At 43.2% G+C, this 26,459-nt stretch overlaps 1 protein-coding gene across 1 annotated transcript in view; it reads left to right on the plus strand.

The window, feature by feature from the left end:
- The first annotated feature begins 1,882 nt into the window (after positions 1-1,882).
- MRC1 (mannose receptor C-type 1) overlaps positions 1,883-26,459 on the plus strand; it is a 113,241-nt gene continuing 88,664 nt past the window's right edge. The window contains exons 1-4 of the mRNA XM_002717356.5: positions 1,883-2,235; positions 15,814-16,215; positions 19,832-20,005; positions 24,745-24,909. Of these exons, the coding sequence (XP_002717402.1) occupies positions 2,175-2,235; positions 15,814-16,215; positions 19,832-20,005; positions 24,745-24,909 (802 nt within the window). The 5' untranslated portion in view covers positions 1,883-2,174. The remainder of the gene's footprint in view (positions 2,236-15,813; positions 16,216-19,831; positions 20,006-24,744; positions 24,910-26,459) is intronic.

Genomic DNA, 26,459 nt, shown 5'->3' on the forward strand with positions numbered 1-26,459 from the left:
GCTGCCTAACACAGGAATGATCAAGGGAGGATGGTTGCTCCTACTCTCTGTGAAAAGTGGAAACCCGGGCAGCAGCCTCTTTATCAAGCTGTCTCCTGCACGCTTCACATTTCTGAGTAGACTGCAGAGTTACTCAAGACAGTTCCTGCCAGTTCAATGGTTGTTTAGGTGGAAGGATGGAGTCCAGCATCTTTCATGACGTTACTTCTCCCAAAGTAGGATTTCTTTCTTGCCTTGATCAAGGTCTGACAATTCTTGGTTTCAAAAAGGTCAAGGTGGTGGGTAAATTCTTGTGGGCCAGTTGGCTTCACTTTCTTCAAAAGCCACAAATTTTACTATTGAATTTAATTTTTAAAAGATTTATTTATTTGAAAGTCAGAGTTACACAGAGAGAGGAGAGGCAGAGAGAGACAGAGAGAGAGAGAGAGAGGTCTTCCATCTGATGGTTCACTTCCTTAATTGTTGACCACAGCCGGGGCTGCGCCGATCCACAGCCAGGAGCCAGGCCATAGCAGAGAACTGGATCGGAAGTCAAGCAGCCGGGTCTTGAACCAGTGCCCATATGGGATGCTGGTGCTTCAGGCCAGGGTGTTAACCCCCTGTGCCACAGTGCTGGCCCCTGAGTCTGATTTTTAATTACACATCTGTGATACAACACAACTGTGTAATTTTAAAAAAAAAACTCTGAATATGAGTGTAGACATAATTCAATTGACTTCTACTTGCTTCTGAAATAATATAAATACAAATTTGGCAGGAATTTTTTTGAAATGTATATGATATATTTACATTTAAAAGCCACAAGTGACTCATTTAAAATATTTTCAGTGATAAATCAGTGAAACAATGTTTTAAGAATAAAACATTTTCATCAATTTTCCCCTTTTGACAGAATAACCTTAAATTTAGAGTGTTAAAAATCAATAATAGAACTATATTAGATTTTTTTAGGAAGCAAAGTGTCCAACTTTATTGCAAAGATGTTAAGTCCAGCTTTGTATTTGAAGATAAATGATTCATTTAAAATTGCAAAAAAATACAATGTTTCAATCAGCTACTTTTTGCTGTCTTAACATTTCCCACATTCCAGTATGGGTCAGCTGTCCAATCATTATCTATTTCAAAATGTTAACTCATGTGTCATTTGAAAAAAAGCTAAATAGATGAGGGGATTAATTAATATTTTGTTTAATGAAAGGTCTTTTTTTTCATTTTAAGAAAAATTTCCACTCGCCGTGAAATTAATCTACATCTTTTGACCAAACAGCCTGATTTTCTTCTTCCCGAGAGAGGACCCTTCCACACTTGAAGAGGCCACCACGGGTAAGGCTGGATAGCAAGGCTTTATTGCAACTCCTTTACCACTATTTTTTTTCTGTTGTCTAGAGAACTTTCTGGAAAGGGCTTCTAGAACTTTCTCTCTCCTGGCCTTAATGAAGTCTCTCTTAGGTTCAGCCTCTCTTGCTTTTCTTCTAGCGAGAGGAAGAAAGCTCAGTGTGAACGGTTTCTTTAGAAGCTCTAAAAACAAAAACAAAAACATTGCCCATGAAGACTGAGGACATGGGCCTCAACCCTTAAGCACCAGGGCTCTGCCATAAAACTGATTTTTAGTGTCGCCTTCCTGTCCCTTTAGAGTGGGTGTCCTTTGCCAAGGGCCCCCTGAGGGGTTGCTTCCCGGGGGAACTCAGTTTTCTGGCGCAGGTAGTAGCCTGCAGTTTGGTCTCCACCCAGTGCCAACTGAGGTCTGAGGAGGCCAGGAAGCCCTCAGCTCTTTCACTTCTCCCCTTTGCTGCAGACAGGGCGGGCCTCCCTGCCCTTCACCATGGCCTTCTCTCCTCCCTGCCCCGCCCCTCACCCCCGCCCCGTCACCCCTCTCCTCCACGTGTCCCTTTCTCCCCTTGCTCTGTGTCTGCCCTTCTCACAAGTTAGCTTACGAAGCAAAGTTGTAACTTTGAATTCCTGTTTTTCCAACCACCCTCATGTGACAGGATATCTCCTTATTGGAGGTTTTCCCTAAATTCAGGAGCCCTTTAAAAGGGAGAGCTTCCTCTCCACTTCTTTCCACGGGGCAGCTCTGAGAGCATGGACTAGGTGGCGGGAGCTCGGGGGCCCTCACTTGTGCGTTGCTTTTCCTCTCCCTCCTCTCCACCAGCGGCAGAAAAGACAGCGGGGCCATGAAGCCGTCCCTACTCTTGGCTTTTGTCTCTGTCATTCCGGCTGCTGTTCAGCTGTTGGGTAAGTGTGCTGGGAGGTGGGGCTCCCTGCCCTGGGCGCCCTGGCGCACCTTTTCCTTTGGGGTGGATGTTGATGGAGTGTTCTCTGCACCTGCCTGAGGTGGCCAGCCCAGCTCCCTGCGCCTCTAGTGAAACCCGCTGACTCAAGCAGGCCCCCGGGCCCTGGAGCTGCAGCTGGAGGTGGGAGGCTGCCCGGCGCTGGGCTCCCCAGAACTTCTGTCTCCCGTGGTTCCTGCCCACATTTTATTTGTTCAGGAATTTCCTGCTCTGTGGTTCCCTCGTTCTAGTTTTCAGTCCAGCCTCTGAGTGGCCGAGAGGAGGGCAGCATGGTGCCCCTCATCCTAGCGGTAAGGATGAGATCACAGGTCAGCTCCCAAAAGGGACTGCATGCCACCTGCGCACCCCTGTTTTCTGTGAACCCTTTAAACCCTTCATAATTTTTGTTGCTGGCAAGCTCATCTTTATCAGTGTTTTGACTGTTCAAATTGCTGCACAAGCAGATCTATTCCTCTTGTTTTGTTTACTTTTTTCTGGGAACTGGTAATTACTCATTAGGAATAGATTCAGAGCTTTTCAAATTCTCGAAGACCTTAGTGAGTCTGTCTTTTCTACTCCTGTAGACTCAACCTGCTTAAGCTTCAGGATGAGTGCCTGGAAGGATTTCATTCCCAGTCCTATGTGGAGAGCTTATAGAAGGAGTCCACGTTTGATTTGTGGCTCCCAATCCTCATTCCTTTATATCAAATCAACAGTTATGAGCTGAGCGCCGTGTGCTCCAGGCCGTGCAGGTGGGACTGGACGCTTCCTGATGGGAGGCTGCTGGACAACAGACAAGGGTCAATCGTGTGCCCACTAGGGAGCGGTGATTATCAAAATACGAACAAAGGCGGTACGCTTTACTCTGCCACTTTCGAGCTGTGACCTTGGGCGAGCCACTTCATTTCTTTGTGCTATAAAGTGAGGGAGAATAATATTAGTTGTGCTGATGCGCCAGTGAGTTAGTGTGGAAGACATTCAGAACAGCCGATGGCCCATAGGAAAAGCTTCCCAGGTATTAGCTACAGGAGACTTCAAAGAGCCTGTGGAAAAAGGGAATCAAAAAGTCACCTGTGTTTTCCCTGAACTCGCTGAAGACCACTTGTATGAAACGTTGTGCGATTTTTCCTCAATAGTCATTAACTGTCCCCTAAAGCAGTGAATTAAGGATTTAAAAGAGAAGTTTCCCAGGAAACAATGCTTAGATTGTTGCCAGGAGATATTTTACTCTGACGATAAAGCGGTTCTTTGAATGAGTAAGGGGTGAGGGGTGGAGGTTTGGCCCTGCAGTTGACACATACCTATTCCACATCTGAGTGCTTGGGTTGGAATCCAAGCCCCATTCGAGTAGCTGGGTCCCTGTCCCACTAGTGAGAGATCAAACTTGGCTTCCCACTGCCAGCTTTGGTCCCAAGCTGCCTGTTGTGGACATCTGGGGAGTTAGCCAATGGATGGGAGATTGCTCTCTCTGTCTCCCTGTCTCTTAAATAATAAATAAGCCAACAAATCAAAGATGCAGGGTGCTGAAAGGGGAGCTGTTAAACTTGGGCTTGTGAAGACCGCTGAGATAGGGTGTGGCCTTCTCACGGCCTCTTTTGCAAGATGTTTGTCTTGGGAAAGAGTTGCTAAAATATTCTTCATGGCACAAAGGGGAAAACTAAGACAAGCAAAACTCTTCTGTGGATTGTGTCAACCCAAGTAGACCATTCTACTTGGGGGGGGGGGGGGACTTAAAGGGAAGTAGGTGACATGCATCCAATCCAATCAAGATCTTATTACTCAACATTTAATCCGTATTAACATATTGGACTATTTTCATGTTTATTTTTTTAAATGAATTCTTCAAAACCTTACAGCGCATCTCACTTCACACCAGCCTTTTTTAAAGTGTACAACATCACTTGGTTGCCCTATTGGGCAGCTCAGCTACAGTCCTTTATTCGCTCTAAACTGACTCAGTGATGCTGAGCAGTGTTTCTCAGTTCGTGTAGGACGTCCCCTGCTGGAGCGCAGGATGTCTGTCTCTGACTGATGTCTTCCTCCGGAGGGCAGATACTGGCAGAGGAGGGAGGTGCTGGGGATGTGCTTGCTGGGAGAATTGGAAACAAACAAAACGAAGCAAGGGGCCCTTTCCAGATTATTTTTCCAGAGCCTACAATTCCTATTTTACCTTTTGTGGCTCCCAGTAGCATCGAGGGAGTCTCTCCCCTTGTTTATTCTTCTTGCCCTGCTGTCTCTTAGGCATTTGGCCCCGGTGTTTAGGCCTCCATGGGGTTCTCTCTCTCTCTCTCTCTCTCTCTTTTTTTTTTTTTTTTTTTTTGACAGGCAGAGTTAGACAGAGAGACAGAGAGAAAGGTCTTCCTTCCGTTGGTTCACCCCTGAAATGGCCGCTACGGCTGGCGCACCGCACTGATCCGAAGGCAGGAGCCAGGTACTTACCCTGGTCTCCCATGGGGTGCAGGGCCCAAGTACTCGGGCCATCCTCCACTGCACTCCCAGGCCACAGCAGAGAACTGGACTGGAAGAGGAGCAACCGGGACAGAACCAGCACCCCAACTGGGACTAGAACCCAGTGTGCCAGCACCGCAGGCGGAGGATTAGCTTATTGAGCCGCAGTGCCGGCCCTCCATGGAGTTCTAATCACAGCAGTCACAGGGAGAGCAGCTCAGGCACAGAAGTGGGACCCCAGCAGAGGAGTGCAGCTTAGAAATGAAAGGATGTGGCTCCTGGGCAGAAGTATGTTGGCAACCTTAAAACTTTGTTTGCAGAAAGAAAGAAGCACTGATTTGATTTGTGGTGCTCTGATTTCTGGGGGTGGGGGGTAATCCCATCATGGTTGATTGCAAACTACCAGTGTGATGCAACTGGAGGCAGAGTTGGGAAGGATGACAAAAACCAGACTCTCAGTGGTGAGTGCCACTGCCACAGGGCAGCACTGAGCCTTGCTGGGCTCTCAGGATAAAGCAGAATAAGGGGCTCCATGGCATGACGGAGCCTAGATCAACTGCTACGAGTGAAAACGAGGGGAAGTCTTGACGTAAGAGAGAGCCTTTGGCACCATAGGGCATTAAAGCAGAAAGGAACTTGGAGATGACCAAGTTTTGAGGTCATCATTTTATAAAGGAAGCAATAGGCTCAGAAAGGCTAAAGGGCCAGAATGCGGTTATCTAGCAGGTAGAGGCAACCTTGGACATCACGCTGCTCTCAATTTTCCATCCCGATTGAATTTCTCGCTGTAAATCGAAGACTAACACATGCAAATTAGGTAACTCCGGCTGTGTCATGTTGGGAGCTCACAATGGGCTGGAAGCAGTCAGAATGTGGTTCACATTCACGTTGGTGTCATGCTAAATCCTATAATCCTGATCCACTTCCTATTTCAATTTCCTCATCTAAATGCTAAGGAAAGGAATTTTGTTATGTAATTGTCATAGTGATGATTCTGATAATTGTTCTTGAAAACTTTGATCCAGTAAAAGCATGTCTTACATTACTTTTTAAGTTATATTTACTTATTGCAAGGGGGGTGGGAGAGCGAGCAAGAGCACTTCCATGTGCTGGTTCACTCTCCCAATGGTTGCAACATCCTGAGCCAGCCCAAAGTCAGGAGCCAGGAATTCCATCCCAGTGTTCAATGTGGGTAGCAGGAACCCAACGTTAGCTGTTATCTGATGCCTCCCAGGCAGGAAGCTGGATCCGAAGCAGAGGCTAGGTTTTCCAACACGGGATGTGGGTGTTCCAAACAGTGGCTTAGCCCTCTGTGCCACAACACTCACTCCTAAATGTTCTTTTTTTTTTTTTTTTAAGAGATATATTTATTTGAAAGTCAAAGTTAGGGATATATATAGAGAGAAATATCTTCCATCCACTGTTCACTCCCCAGATGGCTGCAATGGCTAGGGCTTGGTCAGGCTGAAGCCAGGAGCCAAGGGCTTCATCTGGGTCTCCCACATGGATACAGGGACCTAAACACTTGGGCCATTTTTCCCTGCTTTTCCCAGGCCATGAGCAGGGAGCTGGATCAGAAGTAGAACAGACAGGACAAAAGCCAGTGCTCATATGGGATGTCAGTGTCACAGGCGATGGCTTTACCTGCTACACCGCAATGCTACCTCCTGTTATTAATGTCTTACAGTGCCTTAATTTATAAATTTAGCTTTATCATAGGTATGTGTGTAGAGAAAAGGCATAGGTAGGATTCCTTCTATTTATGGTGTAGTGTTCACCTGGAGGCTCTGACTCGACCTCCTATGAATAGGGGATGGGAGGACTATGTTACTGTGCATAAGTGACTGGAGCAGGAATGAAGATCTTGGGGGGCCATGGCTTCCCAGCAAGCAGGTGGGTGGGTGTCGCTGTATGAGAGAACTGAGGCTCCAAGGATTAAGTGGGCTGCAGAAGCCAGCAAGCGAGGAAGGCCCAGGGCTACCTCTTGACCATGATCTCACTCTGAGGCTAGGCACCATGTATCAGCCAGAGTGTGCTGGTCAGGAAAGGTTTCAGGGAACAGTAACAATGGACTTCAAAAAGGCTGTGTAAGATGATGTTTTGAGACAAGTTTATTTTGGTGTAAAAACATTTTTGGAATCTATGAAAATGAAAAGGCTTCCAAAAGCTCAGAAATGTATATTCTGGGCCAGGGGGGTGGGCTATATACATGGATTACAAATTTCTTTAACACGAAAATTAACTTATCTTTTAATTCCACTTTCCCACAACTTTTTGAAATATCCTGTATATTTAAAGAAGGACCTAGGTCCCTTCATTTATATCACTTGTCAGAATTTTTATTTCAAGCGGAGGAAGGGAGGGAGTTAATATCTGTGAAGTGTTAGCCACCTGCAGAGGGACCTGCTGGGTGCTTTACATAAATGACCCATTAAGGACTTCACAAAAAGTCCAGTGGAGGTAGAGGGCTTTCTAGAGATGAGGAAATTGAGGCGAGGATGTTTAATTTAAGTCCGATAAAACAGCCTTAAATGGTAGAAGTGGGATTTGACCGCAAGTCTGGCAACCCCAAAGAGCATCCCGCTCTTCACCATGCCCACCGTGACCTCCAGGGCTGAAAGTGCCTGGTCTCTGTATTCTGTTCCTCAGTCCCTCTGTGTGGCTGCTGCACATGCTGCACAGCCTGATCCCTCTGGTCTCATCTTGTCCTGAACTGTTTCACACTGTATTCAGGATGGAGTCTTCCAGGTTCATAACAGTAAGACATATATCGAGTAATGTCCATGTCAGGAGCTATGTTAAGTACTATAGTTAAATCATCTCACTTAATTCTTACAACAATGATTAGGTCCAACTATTTCCCTGTTTGGTTGCAGATGAGGGGATGGAAGTACAGTGTCGTTTTGAAGGTGATCAAGGTCATCCGATAGCCAGTAAGCTGTGGATTCTGCCTACGTGGTGACCAAACAGTAGGGCTCTGATGATGTTGTGATAGTGTTGACATGATACTTGATTTCAGTGATCAGTTAGCATGGTTCTTTATGAAGAAAGATCGGTGCATGGTCATTCTTGCTGCCAGGTGTTTATTTGTTTGCCTTGAAGTTGAGGCGTAGGTTGAAGATGTATGAGCAAGTGGAGAAGCTGGTGAATGGAGAAACTGGCGAGTGGAGAAGCAGGAAGGGTGGGATCCAGGGCACAGGGAGTGAGGTCAGCAGGAGCAGGAAGGCCTCTCACACCCAGATGAGACCGAATTGCCTAGAGGAGGGGTGGACATTCATACATTTAGGAGGTAGGAGGGTGACTGGAAGAATTTCATGTTCCCCATCTTTTCCTTAAAGTCAGACTGTTTTGCCCCCAAAAGGCCACATGCAGCAATTTAAATTAGTAGGTTCTCTGAATATTTGGTGAATGAATGAAAGAGTGAAGTGAAAAATAAAGTAATTCTCAATGTTTCCTAGATTTCCCCGCCAGCACCCAGCACAGCTGGTTGCATGTTCTAAGTGTACAACAAATACTTTTCACTTCTTTTCAGTTCTGGTGGTGGTGGTGATAGGGGTACAATGTAGGTTTTCCATTTCTCCTGCTATGGCTGATGAATAATCAGTGTTTCTTAGTCTGGGCTCTCCCAGCAGCTGGCTTGTGACAGCTGCGCTCTGATTTGAGTCATGTAGGGTGTTTTTTTTTTTTTTTTTTGGCAATCCCAGGAAACACCGGCAGGGGTGTGGGGAAGTGAGACAGGAAGACGGGGGTGCACTGCCAAGCCAGTAACCGCTGTGAGCTACAGGAGCCCAGTGCTGCAGGAAAGCTCTGAGCGATGGTGTGGGATGTGTGCTTAGGGTCCCCCCAACAGAGGCACCAGGCTTCAGCGGTTTATCAGTTCCCACCCATCACTGGGACGGGCTCCTCCGAAGGGGGTTTATTAACTCTCTGACCTGTCTGGTCTGTGCCGTGTACAGGCATAAGGGGCTCTCATGGTGAGGATGAAACCCCAGGCTCAAGGATGTGGTGCTGGCATTTGGGAACAAGGCCTGTAAGCACTGAAATGTCAAAGGCCGAGGAGGAATAAGTCAGGTCTGACTGATGCTGCTACAGAATCCTCACACATCTGCCTCTGCTCCAGCTTCTTCTTCTTTTTTTCCTCAAGATTTATTTATTTATTTGAAGGGCAAAGGGAAAGAGAGAGAGAGAGAAACTTTCATCTGCTGGTTCATTCCATCTGGGTCTCCCATGTGGGTGGTTGGGGCCCAAGCACTTGGATCATCTTCAGCTGCCTTACCAGGTGCATTTGCAGGGAGCTGGATCGGAAGTGGAGCAGCCGGGACTTGAACCAGCACCCATATGGGATGCCCACATGGCAGCTTAGCTCACTGCACCACAATGCCAGCCTTGAGCTTCTTGTCTTCATATACATTTACAGTGGGCAAAATATATAAGAAAATGTAACATAACATAGTTATATTCCTAAATAGTCACCTTTAATAAGCTAATTTTCTTTGCTAGTAGGTTTAGAAGTTTAATTTTTTTTTTTTTTTTTTTTTTTTTTTTTTTTTTTTTTGACAGGCAGAGTGGACAGTGAGAGAGACAGAGAGAGAAAGGTCTTCCTTTTGCCGCTGGTTCACCCTCCAATGGCCGCCGCTGCAGCCGGCGCACCGCGCTGATCCTGGCAGGAGCCAGGAGCCAGGTGCTTTTCCTGGTCTCCCATGGGGTGCAGGGCCCAAGCACTTGGGCCATCCTCCACTGCACTCCCTGGCCATAGCAGAGAGCTGGCCTGGAAGAGGGGCAACCGGGACAGAATCCGGCGCCCCAACCGGGACTAGAACCCGGTGTGCCGGCGCCGCAAGGTGGAGGATTAGCCTATTGAGCCACGGCGCCGGCTTAGAAGTTTAATTATATATTTAACATTAGGGAGTATTTTTTTTTTTTTTAGCTTTGTTCAAAACTTTATTTTCTGTAACTGTGAAAGTGCAATTAAAGGACGATATTTGGGACAGAATTCTTAAAGATACGTGAAGAAGGTTACTGAGTGGTACATAACTTGGCAAACCTGCAGCAGCAGGTTTTATATAAGGAACAGATCACCCATAAACAGCTCACTCACAACATCAGAGTGCCCAGTCTTGGCTTCCTTCTCTTCAGCTTCATCTTCATTATCAGTAATTTTATTCATGTTTTAGAATTTAGTTCAAATTGAAGGTATAATCAGAGGATAGCACTACTCCTAATCTAGGTAATACTAGTGAGCACAAATACAGTGTCTTCAATGGCAAACACCCAAGTTTCAGTATTATGCCAAACTTATTAAAGAACATGATACTAGCATTTTTACAATGATAGAATAATAAAAATCATTAGGGCAATTTATCAGGTTTATCATGCACATCAAGAGAAAGTGTGTAAATGTAGGGAACAGAGTGTAAATTGTTGAGTATTGTCAGGGAGAAGTGAGAAAATTAAGACAAACCATGCTGGGTAAAAATACATAGGAACAAAAAGATTTCAGCAGGCAATGGTAAGCAGAGAAGCACCACATGGAAGTATGGAATCATTGTTTAATCAATGGATGCCCTATTCTGTGTTCACAGCTGGGAGGTAGAAATACACTTGGAGATGCAGAGGTCCCTTATCCTCTTCATGATGACTTTTATGCAATCAAGACAGTTTTCTCAGTCATTCTCACATGGAAGCAAGGGTCTTTATGCCATGACCTCAGTTGTGGGCTCTTTCAATTATGCTTCCTCCACTGCTGGACTTAAGTATCCTGTAAGTGGAACAGATTTTCTTCTCCAGGAGAGCAGCTGTCTGCTTGATGCTGATGTTTGCTCCATCTCACACATATCCACGAATCCAGCAAGGCTTGCAGCATCAGTTTGAACCTCACTATGGATTCTGACCCAGCACTGCATACATTATCTTCTCTACTTCCTCTCCAGTCAGTGTACACTTGAGTCCATTTCTCAGGAAGATGAGGAGAGGGAGACATCCCTTAGGTTGCAGGGACCCAGTCTCAGAGCTGTTGACTCCAGACACAAAGGGGAGCCATTGACTCCCCGCAAGGTAGCTAACGTGACAGCTCCGATGTCTTCTCAAAATCCCTTCGTGGTTGCCAAAAATGTTACCGGAGAAATTGCAGGGTTCTTGTCTTTGCGCAAGAAAAGAATTCAGGCATGAGACAGAGAGTAGTGGGAGGTAAAATAGCAAGGTTTATTAGGGAAGGGACATCCGTAAGGACGGATGGGCACCTCTCCAGACAGGACCTGAGAGAATGCCCAGTCGCTCGGACTGGGGTGGGAGGGAGCGAGGTTACATGTTGAGAGGAGAGATTACACCTTGCCAGACTGGACAGGTGGCTCAGCAGAGAGGCAGAGGGCTGAGCGCCAGGAAGTAATTTTAAAATGTTAAAATGTGCCTAAAAGAAAATTCATGCCAGTGTTATTGGATGGTTAGTCTTCTGTTACTCTCAACCCGACCTACTGAGGAGAAAGTTATTGCATTTTTCTCAAATGTAATTTTGCCCTTTTATTTCTGCTCTTGAACTAACGTAGCACCATGAGTGCTACGGTGCCTAGGGAACTTCTCTCTTCGGTTTGTCTTTGGGTTGTCACTAGCATAGTGCCTGGCACATAGTAGAGTTCACCAATTATTTGCTAAAAAAGAAATGTAAGATCAGTAAGATAAAGTGAAGGTGGAGGGAGAATCAATTCTGTACAAAAATTTCTGCTGTGTAAATATTAAAAAGAAAGCAAAGCCCAAGAAAACAAAACCCACACATCTAATCCCATAGGTGAAATTACCAAGAAATGAATATAACTCTTCAGCTGCCCTCATTTTCTCAGCCTTGAAATACTTCTATTACAATAATATAATTAGTAGAGACAAAAAATACAGTGTTTATAAATATATCACATTTGGTGTGACTAGTAGTGACAAAAATGCCACAAGCTGTCTTTTGGTCAAGGTCTTCAACAGGCTGTCAGAGGAAGTGCAGTGTTTTCAGATACATTTCACAGAGACAAAGCTACATGCTGACAACTTGGAGAGGAGAGAAAGGCATGAAGGCATCAACAGAAAGTGATCATTCTCCGTTTCCTTGTATTGTCAGCAAAGGCAATATCAAACTTACACTGCTTCCTGACGTCTAAAGACAAATAAAGGAAATAAGAAGAGCTGTGTGTATTGCAATAGAAGCTTTTCATTTCCATGTACTCTTCCCGTCAATTTAAATATTTTTTACTAATTGCTCTTTGGTGGATATCAGCTTTCAGGGGAAAAACTAATTTTAAATAGATGCATTATCATAATTCTATTACTAAACAATGATGACTTTGGGTAATTCATCAAGCTGCTTCCAGTTTAATGAATACTCTTGGAATCATTCAATTTGTATCGGTGAGAGACTACGATAGTGAGACAGAATAAGCAGTTTCCTCTTCTCGCGGAGTATGCATGCCCATAGACGGATACTGATAACACATAAGTAAACAAATCATGATTTAAGATGGTTATGGACCATCTATAGAAAATAGAAAAGTAAAATTAGGATGGTCAGCTCAGTAAGGAGTTGACATTTGAGCTGGAACCTTAACAAGCATGCTCAGAAGAGAGAATTCAAAAATGGGGAATCACACAAGTAGAAATGAGGTCGGAGTGTTTGAGGAACAGAAAGGTGGCATGTTTGGAAGACGGTGAGTGAGAGAGAGAGTAGGGTGAGACCACAAGGGTAGCTGGGCTGGGTCATGCCCTCTCGGGTTAGCTGTGATGCAGGGGCTGGAGTTGTGTGTATGTGTTGTTTTCCTGGGAATAGTGGTACCACTCTTGAAAGGTTTCAGCTGTTGGAGAGCTAGAAAGAAAACCTCCTTCCAACCCAGAAACCTTTTTCACAAAAGTAGAAGAGAAAGAAAAAATTTTATAGTTGTGTAAGCATTCAACCAAATGGGATGCTCATCACAGGCAAACCGCTAAGGAGACTGTGAAAACAGAAAGAAACCTTTGCTCTCTCACGTAGCTCAGGGGATACTACCCATTACTCTGGGTAGGTTTGCAATTTGGAGTCTAGTGACAAGCCAAGCCCATCTTCTGGGAAACTGAGAGATTTGTCAATGTTTTCCTTGGTGGTGGCATTCCAAAGACAGCAAGACCATGGGGGCAGTGGAGCTGGTGACAGGAGAAGGCTGTGTTGGGGTGCTCCAGAGAAAGAGAATCAATGTGTGTAGGGAAGTTGGGTTGAGAAGAGGGAACAGAATTATTTAAGGACAATTATGAAGGCTGGCAAGCCCAAAATCTTCAGGGCTAGGCTGGAAATTCAGAAAAGAGTTGATTTGCAGTTGAGTCAGGGTAGTCTAGAGGAAGAATTTTTCTTCAGAATTCACCTGATTGGAGGAGGTCCATCTACATCGTGTAGAGTGTTCTGTTTTACTGCTGATTGAAATGATAATCCCATTTGAAACAACACAAAATAAAGCTACACAACAACACTCAGACTGGTATTAGACCAAATATCTGGGTACCATAACGCAACCAATTGACACATAAAATTAACCGTTGTAGTAGATTTTTTTATAGAGCTATTCATTACCTCCCACTCTTTCCCAGGAAAATGTGGAAGTCCTGAGAATCCAGGACAACTCTCAGTAACAAGAACAGGTCGAACATGGGAAGGAGTTGAACTAGGTGAGAGGAGATTCAGTCAGGCACTGTGTGTTTAGGTGACAACAGAAGCAAGTAGTCTGGATCCAGGCTTTACTGAGTCCTAATTCCCAGAAATGACACCACACAGATGATTAACTCAGCTGAGGAAATCAGGCAGAAGTTCAAGATAGCGTAGAGTTAGGAACCCAGGAAGGATAGATGCGGGAAGTCTGAAACACTTAGCAAGAGCAGATGGAGGAGCTCACTAGGAAAAAATATCCTTCTGTGGCAAAGATTCAGTATGAACTTCAGAACTGATCTCAGAGTGGAGGTGGTGCTCACCTCCCTGGCACTGAGAACCATAAACGGCACATGGTACGTGAGAGTTCTTTGTAAACTGTGGAGGACATGACCAGTGCCGCTGTTCTTTGGGAGTGTTCCACTGGGATGATTGGAGTACAAAGAAAGAGCTCCCTCAGATATCTGCAATCCTACCAGTAGAAAGAATTGAAGAAAACGTTGCAAGAAGTGCTTACTTTATTTTCGTCTTGCAAAATTATAAGATAGCCAATTCCTTTCATTTGTGTATTTTTTGAAAAAAAAATAGAAAAAATTTTATATGGACTTAGTTTTGATATATGGGGGAAAACCTTACCAGATCCAGATCCTCTCACACCCCCTTTTGTGCAAGAGGAAGTTTGGATTTGCCAGCTAGCAGCTCGGTACTCTAAGTATGAGCCATCCATACGCATTTGCTTAACTCACCAGTCCCAAATTACAACTATAGAACACATTCTTATTTAAGTTTTTCTCGTAAGATATTAACCCCAATGACATACAACTTGTCATTTAATTATCTTTTGTTGTGAATGTCACAAATTATTGAACATTAAAACGCATCTTTGTATCTTTCTGCTTATATAAAGGTTACACTGAGTATGCCAAGGAAATGAAAGTTAACACAATACAACTGACACTAACTTGTCTAAATGCTACATCTAAGCTGGGTATATATTGTTAAGAGGGAAAAATAAAATAAAGTAAAACCAAAAACTTTGAGTTGGCCTAACCTGGGATACCCCAAAAACACTTAATTTAAAAAATACACAAGACAAGAACTGAAGATAAAATTATTTAAACTAGAAACAATTTTTTTTGGCCTACTGTTTAGATAACAGTTAAGAAGGCTGCTTCCTTTCTCTCTGTCTCTCTCTCTCTCACTGCCTAACTCTGCCAGTCAAATAAATAAATAAATAAATAAAGGCTGCTTCCCCTATCAGAGTACAGAGTGTTTGAGTCTCAGCTCTGATAATGATTCCAGCTTTCTGCTAATGCCCACCCTGGGAGGCAGCAGATAATGGCCCACATAGTTGGGTCCCTGCCACCCACATGGGAGACCGGAATTGAGTTCCAGGCTCTTAGATTCAGCCCCAGCCCAGCACTGGTCATTGTAGGCATTTGGGGATGGGGCTCTTTATGCCTCTGTCTCTAAAGAAAACAAAACAAAACAAAAAAACCCCTAGTGTTATTATTAGGATACTTATATCTAGATTTCATCTACCTATCTGAAGGAGGGTCAGGGTGTGTCACACTTAAAAATCCTATTCTAGGAAGGGCCATATTATGAAATGTGTATTATGAAAAAACTATGCATGGATCTTTTTTGGCACTAAAATGAACTTAAGATTTCCACTTTCCACAAACTTTTGGAAGTATGCTTACATGTATTTCATTTATATTATTGCATTCAATTATCCAAATTTTCTTTGCCCAGATTGATGTTATATTCGCTTCTATCGTCTATCTGCCTTTTACATTAACTCCACTATGATCCATGAGCATTGTTTTTAAGTGGCCCTTTTTTTAAGGTTCCTCCTAAAGATTAAAATAGCTTGAAGGGGCCGGTGCCGCGCCTCACTAGGCTAATCCTCCACCTAGCGGCGCCAGCACACCGGGTTCTAGTCCTGGTCGGGGCGCCGGATTCTGTCCCGGTTGCCCCTCTTTCAGGCCAGCTCTCTGCTGTGGCCAGGGAGTGCAGTGGAGGATGGCCCAAGTTCTTGGGCCCTGCACCCCATGGGAGACCAGGATAAGTACCTGGCTCCTGCCATCGGATCAGTGCAGTGCACCGGCCGCAGCGCGCTGGCCGCGGAGGCCATTGGAGGGTGAACCAACGGCAAAAAAAGGAAGACCTTTCTCTCTGTCTCTCTCTCTCACTGTCCACTCTGCCTGTCAAAAAAAAAAAAAAAAAATAGCTTGAAGGATGATTGCTGACTGCCCAGGTGCTACCTGTATCAGGGTCTCAGGCCAGCCCCTCTCTCCAACTTTAGGGATCTCTAGAAGGGAGCTGAGTGGGCCCAGACAGAGTCACCTTCATCTCTTTTCCTGTAATTATACATCTTTGGGGAAACAGAAAGGTTGGGAACTTTTGACCTAAAATGTTGTCTTTCTTTCTTTTTTTTTTTTCTAACAGACACGAGGCAATTTTTAATTTATAATGAAGATCACAAGCGCTGTGTGGAAGCCATCAGTTCCAGTGCCGTCCAAACTGCAGTTTGCAATCCGGATGCTGAATCACAGAGATTCCGATGGGTGTCTGAGTTCCATGTCATGAGTGTTGCATTTAAATTATGCTTGGGGGTGCCTTCCAAAACCGACTGGGTTTCTGTCACTCTATATAATTGTGACTCAAAAAGTGAATTTCAAAAATGGGAATGCAAAAATGACACACTTTTTGGAATCAAGGGTGAAGATTTATTTTTTAACTATGGCAACAGACAAGAAAAGAATATTATGCTGTACAAGGGATCTGGTTTGTGGAGCAGGTGGAAGATCTATGGAACCACAGATGATCTATGCTCCAGGGGTTATGAAGGTAAGCTGGGAATTTGTTACCCCTGCGTCATATTGTTCTCATTTTCTTAGTTGTAAACTAACTCAGTAAAATAAGCCTGTTTGTGTTTGGTTTGTACTAGAAATACTAACTGATCACTTACTTTTGTTTTTGAATTATTCTATGTTCTGAGACAACGTGGTGGTGAATACATGTGGTTGAAAGGTCCTGAATGTTACTTTAGTGATTTGTAATTAATGGGCAGACATTCCTTTTAAATTTCTCTAAGCTTTTTTAGAAGTATGAGTTGCAATTTTTAGAAAGTAATTTCACTGTCAGTCTTTGGCCCAAAGCCTCCTATTTATTATTATAACATTGTAGTGATAAACAAATTTGATCAGACTTTTCTTTACCTTTGGATTAAGTTATCCCTGGATGAATGGTTCTGGGAACAATATTCTTAGCATATTCAGATTGACTAAAATGAAATTTTGGCACATTCCTTGACAATTTGGGTTTCTAAATATTTCTGATTTTTTTTTGTCTCCCTATGAGTATTTAGAGGGTATAGTAACCAAATGATTAGGAAGTCTGAGGAGTCAACCTATAAGTTAACAGTCAGCAGATTTAGTTAGCTATCTTAGACAGTGGTAGTAACAGTAGGATAGGTCATTATTTTATTTGTTGTTGGTCCTTGAGTTCTTGAAGATGAAATAAAACGAGATTATTTAGTCTTGTACAAATTTCATCCTCTGGGGGCTCTCTGAGAAAGAAGTAATAAAAAGAACTTGAAGACTTTTATAAAGGCTGGTCTCTTGCATCATCTGGTGTTATAACCCATTTCAGATTTTGGATACTTGGTTACTGTGAAGTGTTATCTAAAACAACCTCAAGGTCAGAGGAAGAGCCTGCCTTTGGGGATATAAGATTGCCTGTTTCCAAAATTGCTGTTACTAGGGCTGCTACTATTGGCTGGATCTAGTTTATCATAGCTAGAGAGAGCATACGAATTCATGTTAAAAGGTAATTTGCCAGTTTTCCACTTTCCATCAGTAAAAGGGGTCAAGAAAAGTAGGGATTGAAGGAAAGTGAGAGGAGAGCTAAGAAGTGAGTAATCTGAAGGCATTTATTGAACATAATGTCGGGTTGGAAGTGATATGAGAGGTAGCTTCAGTAACACAATCTTCCAGGAGAAACTCAATAGAAAATGATAGGGAGGACAAGAGTGAATCCAACTTGAATAAAATTCTACAATTGTGCTAATTGAGGAATTCAACCTGAGAAGGATTGATGCTGTGACTTTGGACTTGCTTTATTTTAGAATACCATGCTGTAGCTCTCTCCCTCTCACTTTGTTTCTTCCTATTTGCTTTGAGACAATATGCACAGGATTTAGGATAGTGGTCCTCAAACTTCATTATGTTCAAGGATCATTTGGAAACCTTGTTAAAAATGCAGATCCCAACTCCCCTTCCCACCCAGATATTGAATTAGCATATGAAGAGAGGGATCCAGGAATCTCTTGAGGTCTGTTTATGAAAACCTGAGAGATTCTGGTGCAGATGGTACATTAACCACATTTTACATACTCTCCAGTGATGTCTTCACACTTAATATCCTTCAAGAGGGTCTAGTCACTCAGAGTGATCTTAAATTCCATGGACTTGATAATGCATTAGAACTGAAGACCATTTATGGGGGACAGGAGATGGCTGAGGCTAAGGATTATTTTAGAATAATAGAATCAAAATTGTAAACTTGAATGGATTTAAATATTGTCTGGAAGTTTGGACCATAAGAGGAAGAATAAATTGACCACAGCTACATGGTTATCCTAAGAAGTGGCTGGGGTGGAACTTGGTTTTACTGGCCTCGTCAGTGCCTGGTAATAGAATGGCTCAGAAATTACCAGGTAAATACAGTTAGTCAAAAATGTCCATTTCTGATTGGCATCTATCAATCTAGCCCAGAAAATTTCTGGCCAACTTAATGAATAGTGCAACTAGCCCTGAGGTGGCCTTAATGGGTTTTCTTCACAGGAAGGAAGAAGTGTCCAAGCTAATAAGAGTGATAGTTATTTCTGCTTCCAGCACATTCCTTGTACAATGTGTGATTTGGAAGCCTTGTCCTGTAATTTAGTGGAGCTAGAGCTGTAGGAACACTTTAAGGTTATTAATAACTAGCCAACTGACAAAAAAAGTGGTAGTTAAAAGTGAACCTAGTCTGCAAGGGGGATGGATAAGCAAATGAGTAGAGGGAAAGGACAGCGAATAAGAAATTTGCATTTATTATGCTGTTAATGAGTGCTGTATGATTTGCAAACTATTTATCTCTATAATTAAATGTCTTTTAAGAACTTTTTGAAAAAAATATTTATTTTATTTATTTGAAAGAGTTACAGAGAGAGGCAGAGACAGAGAGAGGTCTTCCATCCGCTGGTTCACTCCCTGATGGCCACAATGGCCAGAGCTGAGCCCATCTGAAGCCAGGAGCTAGGAGCTTCTTCCGGGTCTTCCACGTGGGTGCAGGGACCCAAGGACTCGGGCCATTTTCTATTGCTTTCCCAGGCCATAGCAGAGAGCTGGATTGGAAGAGGAGTAGTTGGGTCTCGAATCAGCACCCATATGGGATGCCAGTGCTTCAGGCCTGGGCTTTAACCCGCTGTGCCACAGCACTGGCCCCTTTTAAGAACTTTTAATTCATAGAATGCATGAAATATAATTAAGAAAAGTCCTTCCTTATATAGATAAGAACGTGACCACTTATGGCAAAAGGACAAATAGTGTAAAAAGGTTATAATCTTCCAACCCTACAAAGGCAGGGTTGAGCATACAGAAGCATTTAACTATGCAGGTTAGCCTTGTTGTCAATGGAGATGCGTCTGAAAATCTGTAAAAGGTTATAATCTTCCAACCCTACAAAGGCAGGGTTGAGCATACAGAAGCATTTAACTATGCAGGTTAGCCTTGTTGTCAATGGAGATGCGTCTGAAAATCTGTAATCCTTTTGGATGAAGTCAAATTATAATCAAGAATGATTCTATATTTACTTCAATGTTCCTTTCTAGTTGAATCCACACCTTCCCACCTGATGTGTTTGAATTCAGCTTTTAAAAGGACAGAAATTGATTGTTGATGGCATCTAATGGTTTTGAATGGTTTCTTTGAATGATGTGGATCAGAGAACTATGCCAAAATCCCTATGTGTCCTCTGTAGTCATTGTTGAGAGACTAAGGGGGGGACAGAACTGATGGGAAGTGGTTGGAGAGGATTTAAGTATTGATTTTGTATTTGGGCTATGCAGCTTTATGGTTATTTTCATGTAAAGATTCAATAATTCTGTGATTCCAACCAAGAAGGAGGATGGCCTGACTCTGTTTCAGACAAAATGCTGACTGCTATTGCCTAAGAGGATGAAGAGAAGTCCATCCCCAAAGAGCAGAAATAACTAGAGCTATTCCTAAGTGCCAACTGCTGAAAATACTCAGCAAAAGGCAAGAGGAGGAGGAAAAAGTGGGAGAAAGAAAAGGAATCTCCTGGGTGGGAACAGCAGGCGTGATCAGAGGAGTAAGAGATTCCTTCAGTGTGTTTCCCGTTGGAAAGGCAATGTTCAGAAGTGTCACTCACATTCGAATTGCAAATCCTTATGTTTCTCTAGCCATGTATACCCTACTGGGCAACGCAAATGGAGCAACCTGTGCATTTCCATTCAAGTTTCAAAACAAGTGGTACGCGGATTGCACAAGTGCAGGGCGCTCAGATGGATGGCTCTGGTGTGGAACAACCACAGACTACGATGCTGATAAGCTCTTTGGATTCTGTCCAGTGAAATGTAAGTGACTGCTTTCATTGAGGAAAGTTTGGCAGGCTCAGGATGACTGCACAATAAGACCTTGCATGGATCTACAGCATTTTTTCCCAGAGTGATTTCACCTTTATTATTTTATTATATCCCACCACAGCCCCTTACTGTTATCATGGTCCCAATTTTAGGGTGAAGAAAATAATCCATAGTGACTGAAGACCAGCATATAGATCCTCTGACTCTGAGTACTGGACACTTAAAAGTTTATTAATTCATTTGAAAGGCAGACACACACACACACACACACACACACACACAGAAAGGGGGAGAGAGAGAGAGACAGAGAGAAAGAGACGGGGGTGGGGAGAGATCTCATCCAATGGTTCATTCCCCAAATGCCTGCTCAGTGGAGGTGGAGGTAAGGCAAAACTTGGAGCTAGGAATGCAATTCAGGACTCCCACACGGGTGGGAGGAACTCGATTACTTGAGCCATCACTGCTATTGCCCAGGGTCAGCAAGAGTAGGAAGCTTGCATCAGGAGCCAGAGCCAGGTATTAAACACAGGCATTCAAATGTGGGTTGTGAGCTACACCAAAGGCCGGCCCTTCAGCCTAGAGCTTTCTGTGTGGATTTGAATCTTGCTAAGAACACCAGACTACATGCCAATGACCCACTATTCCTTGCAATTAGCAGTTATTTTCTGAAACTGTAGGACAAAGTACACTGTATATGATACACTATCTATTCAACATTGGCAGTAGGTGAACTATTTCTCTATATCCCAGGTGCTTTACTTTTTTTTTTAAAGATGTATTTATTTTATTTGAAAATCAGAGTTACACAGAGAGAAAAGGAGAGGCAGAGAGAGAGAGAGAGAGGTCTTCCATATGCTGGTTCACTCCCCAGTTGGCCGCAACGGCTGGAGCTGTGCCGATCTGGAGCCAGGAGCTTCTTCCTGGTCTTCCATGCGGGTGCAGGGGCCCAAGGACTTAGGCCATCTTCTACTGCTTTCCCAGGCCATACAGAGAGCTGGATCAGAAGTGGAGCAGCTGGGTCTCGAACCAGCGCCCATATGGGATGCTGCACTGCAGGTGGTGGCTTTACCTGTTAAGCCACAGTGATGGCCCCGCAAATGCTTTACTTTTGTCAACCATAGACCATAGATAAAAAACAATATGCATGATGCCACAAAGATGGGTCAGATGGAGAAAGAGATGTGAGGGGCTCCTGCATTTAATTTTGTATGAATGTAATGAAAAGGCTCTTTGTGTTGAAAATGATAGTAATTAATACCCTTTTAAAGTTTACCTTAGGAAGAATGTTATTTAGTTTAACACAGCTACAAATCAATGCAGTGGGTAATTTATAAGCTTGAAGCAGGTTTAAAATGAAAGTTTAAATTTTATTGCAATCATGTCAAATAAATGGTGCTGTGTTATTTCAGCAGAAAGGCATCAGAACAGATGAAGTCCTGGTGTTCTTTCCATGCTTAAGAATCTGTAAAGAGAGGCCAGCATTGTTGTACAGCAGGTTAAGCCACCACTTGCAATGCCAGCATCCCCTATGAATGCCGGTTTGAGTCCCTGCTTCTCTGTTTCAAATACAGCTCCATGCTAATGCCTGGGAGAGCAGTGGACGATGGGCCAAGTACTTGTGCCCCTGCCATCTATGTGGGAGTCCCAGATGGACTTCCAGGCTATTGGCTTGGCCTGGCCCAGCCCTGGCTGTTGCAGCCATTTGGGGAGTAAACCAGTGAGTAGAATATCTTTCTCTCCGTCTCTCCCTCTCTCTAACTCTGCCTTTCAAATAAATAAAAATAAATCTTTTTAAAAAGGCTCTGTAAAGAGTCAGCGGGTTTTAGGTGGGAGGCGGAGCTGGAGCCCAGGAAGAGGGACAAGGAAGAGGTCTTTGATTCACCTTCCTCATCCCTACACATGCTCTTTCTGTTTCTGGCTCCCCACCTCATCCCAGACTTCTTACCCCTTGCTCCCTCCTGCTCCTTCAGACTGTATCAGCGCAGCTTCTGTTCCCTGGCACCACCCGGAGCTCTCTGTCCTGCTCCCCTGCGAAAGGGCAGGAAGAGGGGAAGCATCTGAGGAAGTCTGGATGGTGTGAGACTGCCTGCACTATGAGAGCATCACTCACAATGAAATTTTCGTGACCACAAATCTGCGTCTAAGCCTTATTATAAAGTAACACAAATTCCAAATATTATCTTCATCTGTCAAATTAAAGCCAGCTTCTAGGCATGTAGTTGTTTGTCTTTTTTGATTTATAATCCCTAAGCATCCCACTGAAGAGAAATTATTTGATTTCTCAGCCCTGCACATGACTGTACACATCTTCTGCATCTGGCCCCTTTGTGCTGGGAGAAGGCCCCCAAAACTCACAGGTTTCACGTTCATAGGGACACTGCTTGTCTGGTCTTGGATGGGGTCTATGTATTTGCCTCTGTTATATCAACCTTTAGAGATCTGATTTCCATAGAGTTTTATAGATGTCTCATTTTTGTATGAGAAGTCTTTGTCTGCAAGAATTGAGATTTTTTCTGAAGATAAAACATTCGCTTTGCAGTGATCCAGGAGTGTCTTTCTACTTCATTTAGAAAAAATCATGTTTTCTAAACCTGCTATTCTGGAATGTATAGGAGTATGTATTTCATGGGTTTGACTATAGCAACCTCTACTTCACTGAGGCTGACAAATGAGTATTTGGATACATATGTGATTTAATGAATGAAATGTGAGAGCAAATGGAGTCACCCAGTCATACACACAAAATGCTCACAGCCTTGGATATGTGTTAGAAAAATACCCTATGATCAATGGAATAGTTTCTTAGTCCTGTTCTGTTAATTTATATCGTCACAGCTAAATTTTGTATTTTTTCCTATTATGAAAAGTAAAACATTGCTTTATTTCAGTATGCATTAAAATTTTAAAGCACATTTGATTCATTTCATGCTTTCCTTAAAGGGATTTGAAAATTTCCATTCTATTGTATTTTCTAGTCCTTCCAAAAGAGTATTTTATTTTATATTAACTTTAAAATAGCAGGTTCAATACAGGAAAGTGAGGAACCAGTTATTGACCTAGTGACACTTAATGTAAGCTGTTCATTGTCCTTTACATTGTTTATTGCAATGTTTTCCTTCTATTTAGACATTCATTTTCAAGTAACATGAGAACAGGAAAAGGAAAAGACCCTGTTGTCTCAGTTCTCCAGAGCTTGCAACTTTAGCTTTCAACATTGGTTGTGCTGGTTGATTGTGGGAATGTGAACTCTTTGGAGGAGATGATGTATAGTCAGCAAACCTATACATTCACTGAGAAATAAGTGTTAATTCCTGGGTTTGAAATGCAAAATATTCTTTCCTTTAAATGAAGAGAAGAGCCAATTATATTTCCTGCTTTGGTCATTTTCCTTTCCTTTCCTCTGTGCCTGGGCAGGAAATACTCCTTGATTTTAGTATTCACTTTTTTTGTTTACTGTATTATAAACAAAGCCGCCAAATACCTAAAAATTTTTGTTTAAAATGCCTCCATCATGTAATAAACCCAAAGTAATTCTCATTTGGATGATCTCACTTACATGGCCATTAAACTTGAAAGGCCTTGGGTAATTATAATTTAGCATTATGTGTTCAGCTTTATTTTTATATAAACATATAAGGGTGTTGCAGTTAAAATATCTTTCTACGCTGGTGTCACATTTTGAGTAACTTTCTTTCTCTTCCATGTGCCAGGGGACCACAGGTTTCATATCCTAAGGATGTGGGATGTGTATGCCTAAGAGGTCACGGTGGTTTCCCATCAGACACAAGCCACAGTTAGGTACATGGGTAAAATTCACCACAATGCAGGCTGTAGGTTTATGGGAACTGCCCAATTTCATACCAAGTTGAGTACTTCTCAGAAAATTTGAGAAGTTATATAATCTCTTTTTCTCTTATAAATAAATCAAGAGTATTCCTTCACATGGCTTGTAAGTAGAAATTGTTATTCAAAAGAGAAAAAAGGATATTTTCACAACACGAAACATGCAAACATTTTTATTTGTTCACTAGCTTCCCAAACATCTTATATGTAAGAGGCTGAATGTAATATTTATCTGTATATTTGTTACTGAACTTTCATAGAGTAGATCTGACTTTACAGAGTATGTTGGAAATCATACTGTTGCAAAGGAAAAAAATTATCTCAGATAATTATCTCTTTACTCTGAGGGAAGGAAAACTAACAATCAACCAGTACTGTTGCTAAAAGCTTTCCTTATACTGAATACAAGCGAGGAGGAAACGAGACTCCAACAGTTAATAATTGAACCAAGGTCAAGCCACTAGTGAGTGGCAGCACCTCAGGTGTGGTTCCAGGACCTTTTTGTAGTACTCTTGTGTTTCTTATCTCTTCTCCCTTTCCTTTATGGAGATTCAGGGAATCGGGCTCTATTCTTTGTTCTTTTTTGTTTGTCTCACTTCCCAACTCATCTCCTTCCAAATATCCCAACAGAAAAACAGGGAGATGATGCCTTGCTCACTTGCTTTAGGCACATGGGAGGGATTCTCTATGGTTCACTCTGAACCATCACTCTTCATTTCAGGAGCGAAGAAAATCTCATTGGCATTTGAAAATAAGCAAAAGGAGAAACAAAGAAGATGGAAGAGAATGCTTCAACCTATAATGCCTCCAAGATGGTTTATAAAATGTTGCTCACCAATCATGTTTTCTATGCCTAATGCAACAAATTCTATTGACTTGTTTCACAGTTGAGGGAAGTGAAAGCCTGTGGAATAAAGATCCATTGACCAGCATTTCCTACCAGATAAACTCCAAATCTGCTTTAACGTGGCACCAGGCAAGGAAGAGCTGCCAACAACAGAATGCTGAGCTCTTGAGCATCACTGAGATACATGAGCAAACCTACCTGACAGGTAAAGCCATGAAAAAGAGAACCATGCTGTAGGTAAAAATCAGAATTACTTCATTTCTGTATAGTGTAACTTAATAGTAGACAGCACAAGTGATTGTAACCACCGTGATATAGTCAGTACCTAAGCAGATAACACAGATGATATGACAAATTTATACTCTGAAAATGAAACGGGAGTCAGTACCTTTGCTGCCTTTCATGAGCTAGCTTTGTTCTGTTGGCTATGACAGTCAGATTGTACTAAGAAAAATTCTGAGTAAACGATGCCACAGTCAATGGGCAAATGTGATGGACACAAGGTGGTGGAACCATGCTGATCAAATGTTCACTATTTACGTCTAACTGGAAGTCAGGGGTCTCCCGTTGGCATTGTGGAGTTCAAGATGTTAAAATGAGGTATCTGATGGGGCCAGCAGTGGTGCAGTAGGTTAATCCTCCACCTGTGGTGCCGGCATCCCATATGGGTGCCGGTTCTAGTCCTGGCTGCTCCTCTTCCAATCCAGCTCTCTGCTGTGGCTTGGGAAAGTGGTAGAAGACGGCCCAAGTCTTTGGGGCCCTGCACCCACATGGGAGACCAGGAAGAGGCACCTGGCTCCTGGCTTCAGATGGGTGTAGCTCTGGCTGTTGCGGCCAACTGGGGAGTGAACCAACAGAAGGAAGAGCCTTTCTCTCTGTCTCTCCCTCTCACTGTCTGTAACTCTGCCTTTCAAATAAATAAATAAATAAGTAAGTAATCTTAAAAAAAAAAAGTGAGGTATCTGGGGCTGTTACCGGAGAATGGCAGGGTTCTTGTCTTCGCGCAAGAAAGGATTCAGGCATGAGACAGAGTAGTGGAAAGTAAAAGTAGCAAGGTTTATTAGGGAAAGGACATCCTTAAGGATGGATGGGCACCTCTCCAGACAGAGCCTGAGAGAGAGTGCCCAGTTGCTTGGACTGGGGGTGGGGAAGGAGCAAGGTTACATGGTTGAGTAGAGAGATTACACCTGACCAGGTCAGGCGGGTGGCTCAGCAGAGAGGCAGAGTGCTGAGTGTGCAGTCCGGTTGAGGCTGGGGGTTTTTAAGGAGATGGGTCTTTGTCTTCACACATCTCCTCCCGAAACAAAGGATTTTATCGATGTAAATATTAAGAAGCTCCTATCTGAGTTTTCCCTTGAAGGTATCAGACAGGAGGGATGCTAGCTGGGTTTAGAGGAGGGGTGAGCAGGACTCCCTGGAGAATGGGGATCCGGAGCAGGGTGTTTGAAATGCAGATACTGGGCTGCATATGGGAGATTGTGGAAGATTTGTCAGGCAGAAGGAGTGGGAACCCCCACCTGGCAGGTTATCAGGTGGAAGGGGGCAGGGCAGGATGCGAATACCGGGCTGCCCCTGAAACATTATCAGGATGATTTTGAGATGCAGCATATGCTGGACATAGACGTCTTCTCTTTAGGCCTGTTACACACACATAAGCTCATATCTAACTTCCTGCCTAACAGGGCAAGCCAAGAGCTGCTCTAGAACTCAAAACCCTGAGTCTTTTTTTTTTTTTTTAAACCTGCAGGCTCTACT

Source organism: Oryctolagus cuniculus, chromosome 13 (assembly GCF_964237555.1).
Source record: "Oryctolagus cuniculus chromosome 13, mOryCun1.1, whole genome shotgun sequence".
Taxonomy (NCBI): Eukaryota; Metazoa; Chordata; class Mammalia; order Lagomorpha; family Leporidae; genus Oryctolagus; species Oryctolagus cuniculus.